Source organism: Macrobrachium rosenbergii, chromosome 44 (genome assembly GCF_040412425.1).
Source record: "Macrobrachium rosenbergii isolate ZJJX-2024 chromosome 44, ASM4041242v1, whole genome shotgun sequence".
NCBI classification, from domain to species: Eukaryota; Metazoa; Arthropoda; class Malacostraca; order Decapoda; family Palaemonidae; genus Macrobrachium; species Macrobrachium rosenbergii.
The window spans coordinates 27,930,434-27,943,069 of NC_089784.1; the positions used below are offsets into that span (position 1 = coordinate 27,930,434).

General features: G+C 35.8%; 1 protein-coding gene across 5 annotated transcripts in view; it reads right to left on the reverse strand.

Moving 5' to 3' along the window:
- The window catches only part of mwh (multiple wing hairs), a 302,166-nt gene that overhangs the window by 163,482 nt on the left and 126,048 nt on the right, over window positions 1-12,636 (reverse strand). For 2 of the 5 annotated variants that reach the window (XM_067088147.1, XM_067088146.1), the window contains exon 2: window positions 8,490-8,986. The exons of 2 other annotated variants lie outside the window; for them this stretch is intronic. In XM_067088147.1, coding sequence (XP_066944248.1) covers window positions 8,490-8,536 — 47 coding nt within the window. In that variant the 5' untranslated portion in view covers window positions 8,537-8,986. The remainder of the gene's footprint in view (window positions 1-8,489; window positions 8,987-12,636) is intronic. One more of the 5 variants, XM_067088148.1, reaches the window with a different exon arrangement.

The following is a 12,636-nucleotide window of genomic DNA, read 5'->3' on the forward strand; positions in this document are numbered from 1 at the left end:
CCGGAGTAGAACTTTCATGTCTTTTACGAGATATGATACCTTTTAGTGTTTGGATAGGATTCTCGAGTATTTTTTTTTTTGTTGGATAGGTTTTTTTTATGAGTGAGTTCCGTAGAGTTATTGTGCTTAATAGTGAGTTGACTGTGATTATTCTGAGATACAAACTTGGAATTAGTTCACATTGTGAGTGTTTGACTTTTGCATTAGTGGTTTTGTTTGGTTCAGTAACATGAAACCTTTTTGTTATTAGACCTTTTTCGAGTGTTTTTGGGAGACTCAGAGTGACATGGGATAGATTAGAGACCATGTTCATTTTGGGAGTTGATTGATTATAAGACAGAGTTGTACTTTAGTTAGAGAGAAGTATGTGTGACAGTAGTATTTTCCAGTTGCGAGTTGTGTCTGTGGGTGGTTGTGAGTTATCATTAGTTCATGGACAGACTCCGACAGAATGTGACTTTAGACAGTTCCTGCGAGATTACCACATTGAGTCCACCAGTACTCTTCATGCCGTGTTTTGCAAGGAGTATGCAGTTACAATGATGTGCCAGAGCAACAAGTCGACGACATTCGTTCATCGAGGATCCAAGCAGTTTGATTCATCCTGCAGAATCATGTCTACGGAATTTCTCGTACTTAGCCGTGCTGTATTCAACAGTTCCGAGAAGATAATTATGCGTCATACGCATAACGAGCATTTGGTAGTGGAGGTACCTACAACCAAGGTGCCAATGACGGTTCCACCGTTGGAAGACATTGACGATTCCGTGATGTTCCAGTATCAGGAATATATTATGCCGACAATTTCAATTGTCTTAATAGCTATTTTACTGATAATTCTTGTTGTGGGAGTAGTAAAGCTTATTCGTGTTTGTAAGATTACATGTAAAGGCTCTAAGAACTCAACCCCAGTGACTTTGGAAGTGCGTCATGAGAGCAGTCCTTAAAGCTGCAGTGCAGTAGACATTGCTAATTGAGCATAGCTCTATTCTGTTATGTTTTATACATATGCTTTTGTTTTGGTTTGCCGTTAAGGAGAGCGAGACGCTCTTATGTGGTGGCCGAGCTCTATTTCAGAAAATATGGCTGCTACAAGTTTTAAAGGACACATATATGCATTTCACATAGCTTCAATGCTTTAAGATGTGATGAAAGAATTTATGGAGTCAGATGGAACTAGGTCGAGAGACTCGAGGTAAAATCTTTGTGTTCAGCAAATAGTTTGATTCCTCAGCAATATTGACAGTCAGGTGATCTTCCGAAGTGTTATGTATATTCGTGAGTACGTGCGTTAATTTGATCTAGATTACGCCAAAATCTGCCTAAAAGTGAGTTTGATCGTTCATTAACGTGATAGAACTGCAGTTGTCTAGACGTAGCTTTGGAGAGGATCCAGGCTTTGAAATCGGCAGATAAGGTAGACTTTGAAATCTCTGTTTTTATGGGAGAAAATTGAACTTGTGATTTTTACCATGATTTTCTAATCATTATGAACTTTTGAACTGGTGTGGGAGATTTAATATGAATATTCATACCTCTTTTATATTATTGTTTTGTCATGTTACGTTTGCCATATCTTGGCTATGCATTTTACACTTTCCATTATTGTGTTTTGCATTTCATATATTTTTGGGAGTTTTCTATCATGTTTGATTCTTCCGACAGATGTCTGTGGACAGATGTCGGTGGACAATGGGACTGTTTCGAATAACATGTGTAGACTGGTTTTTTGACATGACTAATTATTGATTTGGGGAGTATGTGTGAGTTTGGATATTTTCAGGCTATTAGCCATAGTGAGACTTCTTTAATCAGAAGTGTTTTGCAGTTCAGAGTTTAGTTATCTAACTCGATATTTCATTTATTATGCATTTTAATCTTTGCTTTGTTTTATTCATTTTTGTTGGGTTATTTGAATAATAAACCTATTTTTGTAGAAACTATTGCGTTTCTTTAAATGGTCCATTTAATTGATTTGGTGAGAATGAGTGCGATTCGGGTGGTGAACTTCGGAAAACAATGAGAGAGAGAGAGAGAGGCGATACACACACAGAGAGAGAGAGAGAGAGACGATGAGAGAGAGTGAGAGAGAGAGAGAGAGAGAGAGAGAGAGAGAGAGAGAGAAGAGAGAGAGAGAAGAAAATAGATGTAAGTGTTGCCGTGAGCGAACGTTCATACGCCTCCGTTTCATGATTAAAGATCGTTGGAGCACGTTACGTACACCTTCAAAAGTGTTAATTCTGTCCTCGTTACATATATATATATAAACGGAGTTTTTGTGTTATATATATATATATATATATATATATATATATATATATATATATATATATGTGTGTGTGTGTGTCTGTACACATTCAAACAGAATGGCCAGAATATAAAATCAAGATTTATAAATTCACCAAAGAAAAAACTCTTTGCTCAAATTACCACCAATACATCTCTCTGCCAATTCTATTTTACTGGTCAGGAAAAAGAAAGGTGTATGAATGTACAATCGCCCACACATACCTGAGAAAAATCAGAGCAGGAAATGCAGGAAAGAGATTGCTTAACTATCCAAGTCTACCACGCAATCTAGAGTGCATAATCTAACATTGGATTAAAATCTTGTTCACCTTCCCTCACTAAGTTGAAACGTGAATTTCATGTTATTGAATTTTGAACGATACTAAGTTTTGGTCGTATTATCTTCCACTTGAATTTCAGTGATCTTATGAAGAATTCGTCCTTGTCCCAGAGATATCGATTTACTAGAATGAAGCGACTGTTATGACCTTAACATTCTTTTCTTAAAGCAAAGGAATATTCCGAATTCGAGTAAAAATCGAAGTAACAGGTTGTACGTACATTTATTCTAATGAACAAGATTATTAAAATCACTGACTTATAACTCATGTCATTAAAGGTATTTTGACCCCAGAAAATTAATTATACAAAAAAAAAAACATTATAACCCACAATACTCAGAAGTGCAATTAACAGCCACTCGCAAAAACTAGTCTCCCCTTAAGGTATGCGATCAAATTCTCGTTTTCTAAATATTTCCCGTTCTCTTCTCTTAATTTCAGGGAGGACTATTGAAGAGAAATTCTCCTCTCTCTCTCTCTCTCTCTCTCTCTCTCTCTCTCTCTCTCTCTCTCTCTCTCTCTCTCTCTCTCTCTCTCTCTCTCTCGTATTAAAATGTCAGACAGCTTATTAGTGAAAATTATAAAAAAGAAAAGAGGAAAATACACTGGCAAATAAAAATTAAATAAACTGAAGGTCTTATCTCATTACGGCATCATGAAAAATAATTCAAAGTATTTACAACTTAGTATTTAAAGTATGAAGGTATGATAATTAAGTGAAATGTGAATGATTTCCAGTTAGATACATTTGCCAAAAACAAAGTATTTGAAAGCAATTATCCACAGAAATGCTAGTACTGGTTTTTTGTTGTACCTCTAAACACAGTGTCGCCTAGAATTCATCTGGAATGTAAATTATTAAATTTAACTGTAACATACAATGTTACCTCTTAATAAAAAAAAAAAATGGAACAAAAAAATGAAAATTGTTTTTAATTTTTCAACTGATTCACGGAGCAAATCATAAAAGCAAAATATATAACAACAACTAAAAATAAAATGTGCCTAAGTTTCTTCGGCGCAATCGAGTTTTCTGTACAGCGTATAATCAAGGCCACCGAAAATAGATTTATCTTTCGGCGGTCTCAGTATAATGCTGTATGAGCCACGGCCCATGAAACTTTAACCACGGCCCGGTGATGGCAAATCCTATATCGTTACCAGAAGCACGATGATGGCTAACTTTAACCTTAAATAAAACAAAAACTACTGAGGCTAGAGGGCTGCAATTTGGTATGTTTGATGATTGGAGGGTGGATGATCAACGTCCCAATTTGCAGCCCTCTAGCCTCAGTAGTTTTAAGATCTGAGGGCAGACAGAACAAAGTGCAGACAGAAAAAAGTGCGGAGGGACAGACAAAGCCGGCACAATAGTTTTCTTTTAGGGAAAACTAGAAATCAGGCTGGCACAATTTATCTCTAATAATAAACTACTTCATTTTTAACAACACAAAATGAAAATTGAAAAGGAAATTAAGATTTGTCGCATTCTAACCGAGAGCTCTAAAACAATCGCTAAGAAAGACAGCTGGGTGTCCATGTTTGTAAATATAATTAGTGTCTACGAAGGTTAGTGACCTTACTTAGAAACAATGTGAATATGACGCGTAACAATACTATTGTCCATACATATGCATTTGCTTTTATGCAGGTAGGTATACAAACTACCTATTTGTAGTTATATATGTTTATATATATTTAAATTTATGTCAATATGTCCATTGTCCTTATGACTTTACAAATGAATCTGTTATCACATACATTATATATATATATATATATATATATATATATATATATATATATATATATATATATATATATATATATAAACAGAATATATATATATATATATATATATATATATATATATATATATATATATATATATATATATATATATATATATATATAAATAAATATAAGTTTTGCATGGTATAAATGTAGAAACGTGGCGTGTATCAAAGAAAGAAAGAGAGAGAGAAGTAAGTACTCCCACTTATCTCTGACTAAATGCCTGATATCTTTAAAATCATGCACAAAAAAAGACAAAAAATTCATCGTACCTACAAAAAAAAAAAAAGGTTTCAGATTACCTGAGAAAAGAAAGTGAATACCTAGAATACTTGTAAATCGAAGGTAGAGCGATAGTATAGTGAATGTCAGTAAGAATAACAACAAAGAATGGTGTGGTTGACTCACAACTATTTAAAAGTAAATGAGTCACGACTTGGTGAGGCAAGAAAGTCATTGGGACCTTTGCAAAAGTTGTGGAAAAAAAAGTAAAGATTCGAATGAAAGCGAAGTTGAAACTTGTGAGTGAAGTAGTGAAGTGTTCTTTGCGTGAGTGGAATCAGTGCCAGTAACTGCAGTAAGAACTGGGAAATAAACGAAATAAACGAAGCTTCTGGAGCAAAATAACAGCAAAATAAAAATGGATAATAAGATGGTATCGTAGTAAATTATAAAAGTCAAAGTAAAACAGTTAGCATTATGGATGACATGAACATGAAAATGCAAAAGAGAATTGAAGTAAATGTTAACTTTAAACATTGTTAAAACAAGGGACTCTGCCGCGGGGGAGGGGAGGGGAGAGGCAGAGGATCCAGGAAGAATTGGATGGGGAGATGGTGTCATAATTATTAGAAATAATGGGCCTTAATATTCACGTGGTGCAAGGAGCATCATGATAAGGACTGGCGTGCTGGAATGAAAGAAGGTTCTAAGGTTTCTTCTTCGATTCAGCAACACGAAAAAGACAAGGCCAACGAATGACATCTTAATTTCGTTTACATAATTTCTAAACTTGAGAAAACAAACATACATCGAATTTGCTCTCTTACAAATATATGCATAGGTAATTACAGATATACAGCACCTCCGTAAAAGTAAAAAGAAAAAAAAAAGCACTACCGAATGACCTCTCCAACGCTCTGTGTTCCTCACAAGGCGTAAGACATTTGCAAAGAAACCTCGAGGGTGAATGTCACTCGGCGGTGAGGATAATCGCAGTACTTTCTTCGCAAAGTCCTCGATTCGCGGCTTGCTGGTCACAGCCAAGATCTCGGTCGTATCTTTCATTTCGTCGTGGTTAAGAAAAAAGGCTTTTCGGAGGCGACTGGGTTGAGTGTCCGCGAAATAACAGTTTTCTTCTACATTCTCTTTAGAATAAACTCGTCGCAACACGAGGCTGCAACTACTTGTATGTGTAATTGAAGTCACTTGAGAATGTAAATTGCATATACGCCAACCTACACGCTTGTGAAAGTGAATGGACGTCCTTTAAGGGGAAAAGATATTTGCATATTTGAATGTATAATAAAATACTTAGACGAAAATGCTGACAAGCGGCAATAAAAAATAATGTCAGGTAATAAAATGCTTACAAGATATCCCACTCCACATGAGAAACAGAACAACCGAACGAAGAAGTATAGTTTTTTTAAGAACGACATCAAAAGCAACCGACGAAAAAAAAAATTACCGCAACACAAAACCATAAATGGCGTCACTTGTCTATACTAAATAGCCCAAGATAAAAGATGACTCTTGGGTATTTATAACTTCACCTCGTCACCTCCCCGCGCACCGACAAATCCACGAGAGGGCGTAGAACGAAATAAAAACGAGAGAAATTAAAAAAAAAAAAAAAAAAAAGAAGAGGAAAACGGGAGAAATATTATGTAAATCGCGATCGTTTTACGATCATCAGTCAAAATTCCCCTGGAGAACTGTCAACTTTCCTTCGACTATCAACGGACGATGGATCGAGTTTCGTAAGTGTTCTGCGTGACTGTGTAAGGAATCCTAGTGGCTATTTATGTTAACAGACAGACAGAAAGACAGACAGACAAACAGACAGAGAGAGAGAGCAGCGTTTTAAAACTAATCGCAGCTGTCTATTACTCTGGTTAAATGCATCATCATTAATACATATTTCTGGTTGACCTTTTCAACTCTTCCGCACGCAAGTGATATATTTGAATGACTTGACTCTTTTGGAGAGAGAGAGAGAGAGAGTGGAGGTAAAAGGAAATTCCTATTAAAATATATTAGGATGAAACACTAGTCAAGGCACAGCCAACAATTCATATTGAATTAAAAAAAATGTCCATAAGTAAATGCAAATAGGTATTTATTATATGTCTGTGCAAATGAAAATTACTGAAAGCGCAATGAAATAAAGCGGTTATACGCATAGAGTATATTAGTTGAAAATAATAGAAATGGTAATAAAAAAAAGTATTTTCCCACACTCATTTCCATTCCATTCATCAGCGTACCTTCTACAGTAGGTCACGTGACAGATATGCAAGAACAATTCCCTAAATAATGATTTACATTTCCTGTAGACGTCTCTTCTACAGTTTTCCAACCCATTAGACCATGAGGAAGGTTGGCGTACAAAATGTGAGGGTTCATGAGAAATTTTTGAACATGTCCGCATTACTGAGGTCATTCTCTCTCTCTCTCTCTCTCTCTCTCTCTCTCTCTCTCTCTCTCTCTCTCTCTCTCTCATCAGTAGCCACTTGAATACCATTAAAACCTTAAATTCTCCGTTAGTCCTCAAGAAGACAAACTGGTTTTACATCTACCATATCGAGTAAGCCGCACAATAATATTACTTCTATCGCCTCTACCAAAGTTGTTTGTAATTAGATGATACAACCATTATTCCCAATCACTTATTCATGCAGCTTACAAAGTGCTTTCGAGAACTGAAAGGCCATATTCCCACGATTGCTTGGTCAAGAGCAAACCTTTCAGTCGCAACAAAAAGACTTGAAACCTGATTGAAATTAAAAGGCGTTTGATTGTGAAATGGCTGGACAATACTGCCACGACATTTCCGAGGCAACTGTCGGAATGTTGATTAACTTGACTGCTTTTCTTGGTGGTATTTTAACAAATTTCTTACTATGTGCAACAGGAAGCATTTTTTATACGATAATCAAATATATATACAGAACGATTCGGAGGGATGAAGGGATTGATAAGATGTCAGTGGCTATATATATATATATATATATATATATATATATATATATATATATATATATATATATATATATATATATATATATATATATATATATATATATATACATCTGATGGCTAGCGTCATGGCATCCGCTTAGATGTCGCGAGTTCGCGCCTCCCCCAGGCCGATGAAAAAATCGTTGGTTTTGTATCATAATCAGTTACTGCTGCAGTATGGGGTCTGCGGTGGAGGCTGAAATCAACATTCTTTGGAAGCTTGAATTTCAAGTCAATGGCCCCGTGGGCTTGTTCCATGTGGATAGGTTTCGTCTAATGAAATAATAATATTAATAATAATATATATAATATATGTGTGTGTGCGTGCTTTCAATCTCTCTTACAAGTGGGTTCATATGCCAAAAACCACAGGGAAGAGATGACACACGGTTGCAGAGCCTGACCACTGTCGGCTTTATTGCTAAGCCATCTTCAGAGGACTGATACAAAGTGGCAGCAATTCATTATATATATTATATGCTAGCAGGACAGTACACACGAACATACAAACTGTCCTGTTAGCATATATATTATGAATCTCTACCAGTTTGTAACAGCGTTCTGAAGATGGCCTAGTTAGCAATAAACCTAACACTGATCAGGATCTAAAACCGTGTTCCATTTCTTCCCTGTGCTGTGGTGTTTGATATATGTGTGTGTGTGTATGTATACATATACATGTGTGTCCGTGGTGTAAGAATTTGGAAACTAAACTTAACTAAAAAAGCGAGGGGAGAATAGGAAATAAAAGGAGACTAACTACTGATGAAAAGAAAACACCCAAACCATTTCTGATGTAGAAGAAACACAGCAAGCACTTACCATGAGAACTTGAGGCAGCGGGCCAAAGCTCTGAGAAAGCTCACCATGTTGACGACTCTTGTGGACAGACCAACAGACTTTCAGGTAATTAAGTGATTCCTTTATCGGGTTGAGCAAGTATGTGTGTTCGGAGTAGGCACCATATTTAACATATGCACCTCATGATTATTTTTCTGTTTCAGTATACATTCACCTTGATCAGTTTTCCATTTTTCGATCTGCCTTACACCACACCACAATATACATATACATATTTTACAAAGTCCTTTGAGAGCACAGTTTATCAATCCTCACCTGAAGAATTTCACCACCATCACAAAATGTATCTCATTTTGTAAACGAAAACGAGATCTCTGTGCATGAAAGATGCATATCTATTTTTCAAAATTCACTTCACAAACAATTAAATCCTCCTAAGAAGGTTTCTCGAGATGAAGGGAGACACATCTCCCCGACCATCTCCCAGCATGGTTATTTTCACTCCTGAAATTTGGATGCTGTAAATACAAGAGATTTTCATCTAGGCCATTTGAACTGTCGCATGTAATGTTTCTATAATTATCAAGAAAAAATTCTAATCAGGTTGGAATGTCGCCTAAGCAAATAACGAAAATAAAAGAAGACTGGCATAAAGATTTTAATAAGTATATACACAAAAACTGTTTTACTTTTGTAAGTGTATTTCCTTATTTCACACTTTTTATCATGTACCAGTTTTCATGTACTTCGAAACATAACATTCCTTTTACAATTCTCTGAATTGCCTCTTCATCGTATTTTGTTACACGAGTAATTAATGAGCAAACTGCAATTCTGAAAACCAAAATAAATCGCTGAAGCTTCTCGAAGAAAATATCTGAGAGAGAGAGAGAGAGAGAGAGAGAGAGAGAGAGAGAGAGAAGAGAAAACAAACCGCATTCCGGCTTTGATGCTCATAGATTCTAGGTTCTCTAGAGCCCTATCTAGGTTATGCGAGATTACTTGATGGGAGAAAAGGAAAAAACTAGCAGAAGGTCATCTTCCGTGTTCATTTTTTTACCCCACACTTTTTTTTTTTTTTTTTGTCTTTACGGTTTCTTCCGCTTGTGGGACTTTCCAGTCCGGGAAAGAAGCCGCAAAATCATTTCAGAGGTTATCCAGAAGTTTTGAGACCTACCAAAAAAAAAAAAAAAAATGGTAGACTTAATAATAATCTGCTACTGGCGCATAGCGTTAATTTTCCATGCAAGACGGTAAACTTTCGGTTTAGGGTTCAGAAACGTTAACTGGCTTGGCACTATTTATAGACAGCTGTGAAAACTGCCCATAAACAGTGTCATATCAATTAATCATTCTGATCCCTAAACCGAAAGTTTGTCATTTATTTACATATAAATTCATATAATTTTAGTTTGAATTTACAAAACAGCTCAAATTGCATCTTGCAGGAAAACTGATTAATACACGTCAATAATAATTCACTAATAAGTCTACCAGTTTTTCTTTCAATAGGTGTACGTAAAAAAGCCACATGGAATAAAGTTCCAAAGGGCGTACTGAGGACCAAAAGGCTAAAACCTTTTACAGCCATTCCAACTACGTACTGTAAATATATATATATATAATATATATATATATATATATATATATATATATATATATATATATATATATAATTAATAACACAATAACGTGCGGAACAGAACTAAATATATGACTCACATCTGGATCGAACCCAGGTCTTTCAACTGAAAGGCAAGGGCGTTGCCAACTGAACCACACAAGTCATAAAAGAAACTGCAACCTGGGTTCGATCCCCATATGAGTCAGAAATATATATATATATATACATATATATATATATGTGTGTGTATGTGTGTGTATGTATATAATATATATATGTATGTATGTATATATATATATATATATATATATATATATATATATATATATATATATATATATATATGTATATATATATATATATATATATATATATATATATATATATATATATGGAGTGACTAACGGACAGAAGTATGTAAATGCTTATGCATTTAATCAGACACTGCGGATGATGAAGCACTCAAATTTTTCGTCGTTCCTAAAATCTATAAGAATAAACAGAACGTGTTAAGTCCTGTTTATAACCACCATTACTTCACTTTCCCAGTCCTCCTAAAGATTAAAACAATCTTCCTGCCACTGACCCATTTCAATTAAGGTCCGTTCGGAGCAAGAAACAAGTAATAATAAAAAAAGAAAGGTCACAAAATCTAAAAGGATATATCAGAGTAACAAGACAATCAAAATCGGTTGACCTCGGCCCGTATGTCAAAAGTACCGGCCATGGTCTCTCTCTCTCTCTCTCTCTCTCTCTCTTAGACCAAGGTACAGACCGCACAGACATCAAATGTCGTTTGAGATGACTACGTCAGTGGGAACCGCCCCTCCCTTTCCACAACTACAGTTCTCTTTTTCGTTTTTCAACTGCATTACAGCCAGAACTGGTAGCGACCTACATAACAACGACAAAAACTCCCCTGAGAGAGAGAGAGAGAGAGAGAGAGAGAGAGAGAGAGAGAGAGAGAGAGAGAGAGAGAGAGAGAGAGAGAGAGAATGATTGGTTTGCTACTGAGGGTGTTCTGAAAGTATCTAGTGTGTGTGTGTCACAGATGTGCTTTCAGCAAGCACAACCAGACGCAGTTTGCCAGGGCGCAGGATCCCGTGAACGTGAACTACTTACACTTTCAACTTCCAGCAGGGCGGCTTCATTTCCCAAGAACTAGACTACATCGTAAAAGTTGCTAGAGAACTTGATTGCAGAATGTACTATAAATCACCCAAGAAAGTAAAATGAGATTAGTCAACAGGTTCCCATCAAAATGATGACATTTTTGCATAAATATCACCAGAAACTCGTCGTCATCTTCAGGAATAGCATTAGCTATTTCCAAAGCTGAATCAGCAAAATAAAATGATAAGAAAAAGATATTCAAACTAAAAAGAATACGATCAAAGATTTAAAAACAAAAGACAAATTACCCACAAACAGCATACGTAAGATAAGAGAAGATACTCATCTCTAATCATGAAATGAATATTTTGAAAGAACGATATCACTAAGGCATAGTGACAGGAACAAATAAAATAATCAAAGCGGAAATTTAAAATACTGATAAACTGTCATGACCCCTGATAAGGCGTTCAACCAGGGACATCAAGAATTACTGAAAAACAGTATGCTAACAAGTTAATACCGTAAGCAAACTATGCTGGGTACAGGGTAGTGCATTAAGTAACTGTTAAATAACCTTTCAAATGAGTTTTTATTATTGGGTTTTATTCAGTTATCTTGAAGTATAATATAAGCACTAATCTAGTGGACTGAACAGACGTCTCCCGATGGATAAAACTTAAAAACAGCTTGGAGTTAATCAAGAATGAAGATGTTGAAAATAATTTCTTAACAACCAGTAGACCTAAAAACACAAAACACCCTTATCTCAGAACCACTTTTGCACCAAACCAGTCACTCTCCTGTCTACACAATTTAACAAACATGTCGATTTCATTACGAAAACGTTTAATTGCTCCCAGCAATTCACCTTCTACACATCCTCAACATCCTCCAAATGGCTCCTGTTGTTTCTTTCACAAGCCTTTTCTGGGTCAATGGGTGCCACATACAGCTTTTTTTACTTTCAAAATTTCTAAAATAATTGTTTAATAAAAACACTTAATACAAGATCCACTTACCTGTTAAACCTGCACTGTTCTACCCCTATCACTCCTGCTATATGTCGTACTGATTAAATCAAAATCGTACCTAACTTGAATCAAAATCGTACCTCACAAACTGTCGTACCCTATACATCGAAATCGTACCTTAAATTCTCATATCTACTTGTTCCCTAACCTTTCACTCTGCTTTCACCTTCCTGTAGAGCACCTTCTCATTATCCCCAAAAGTCCCTGCTCACCTTCACCTGTGTATTTTCACAGCCGCCTAATTTTTTTTATCTCTCACTTTCATCTTCCTGTATACCCTTCCCTGATCTTCCCTTATGTCACGCGGTAACACCTTAAATAATCTGAGTTTTTCCCTGCACAAAACCTTTCACTTCCTCATCCGACCGTTTAGCGTTCTTATTCATCCTTCCTACCC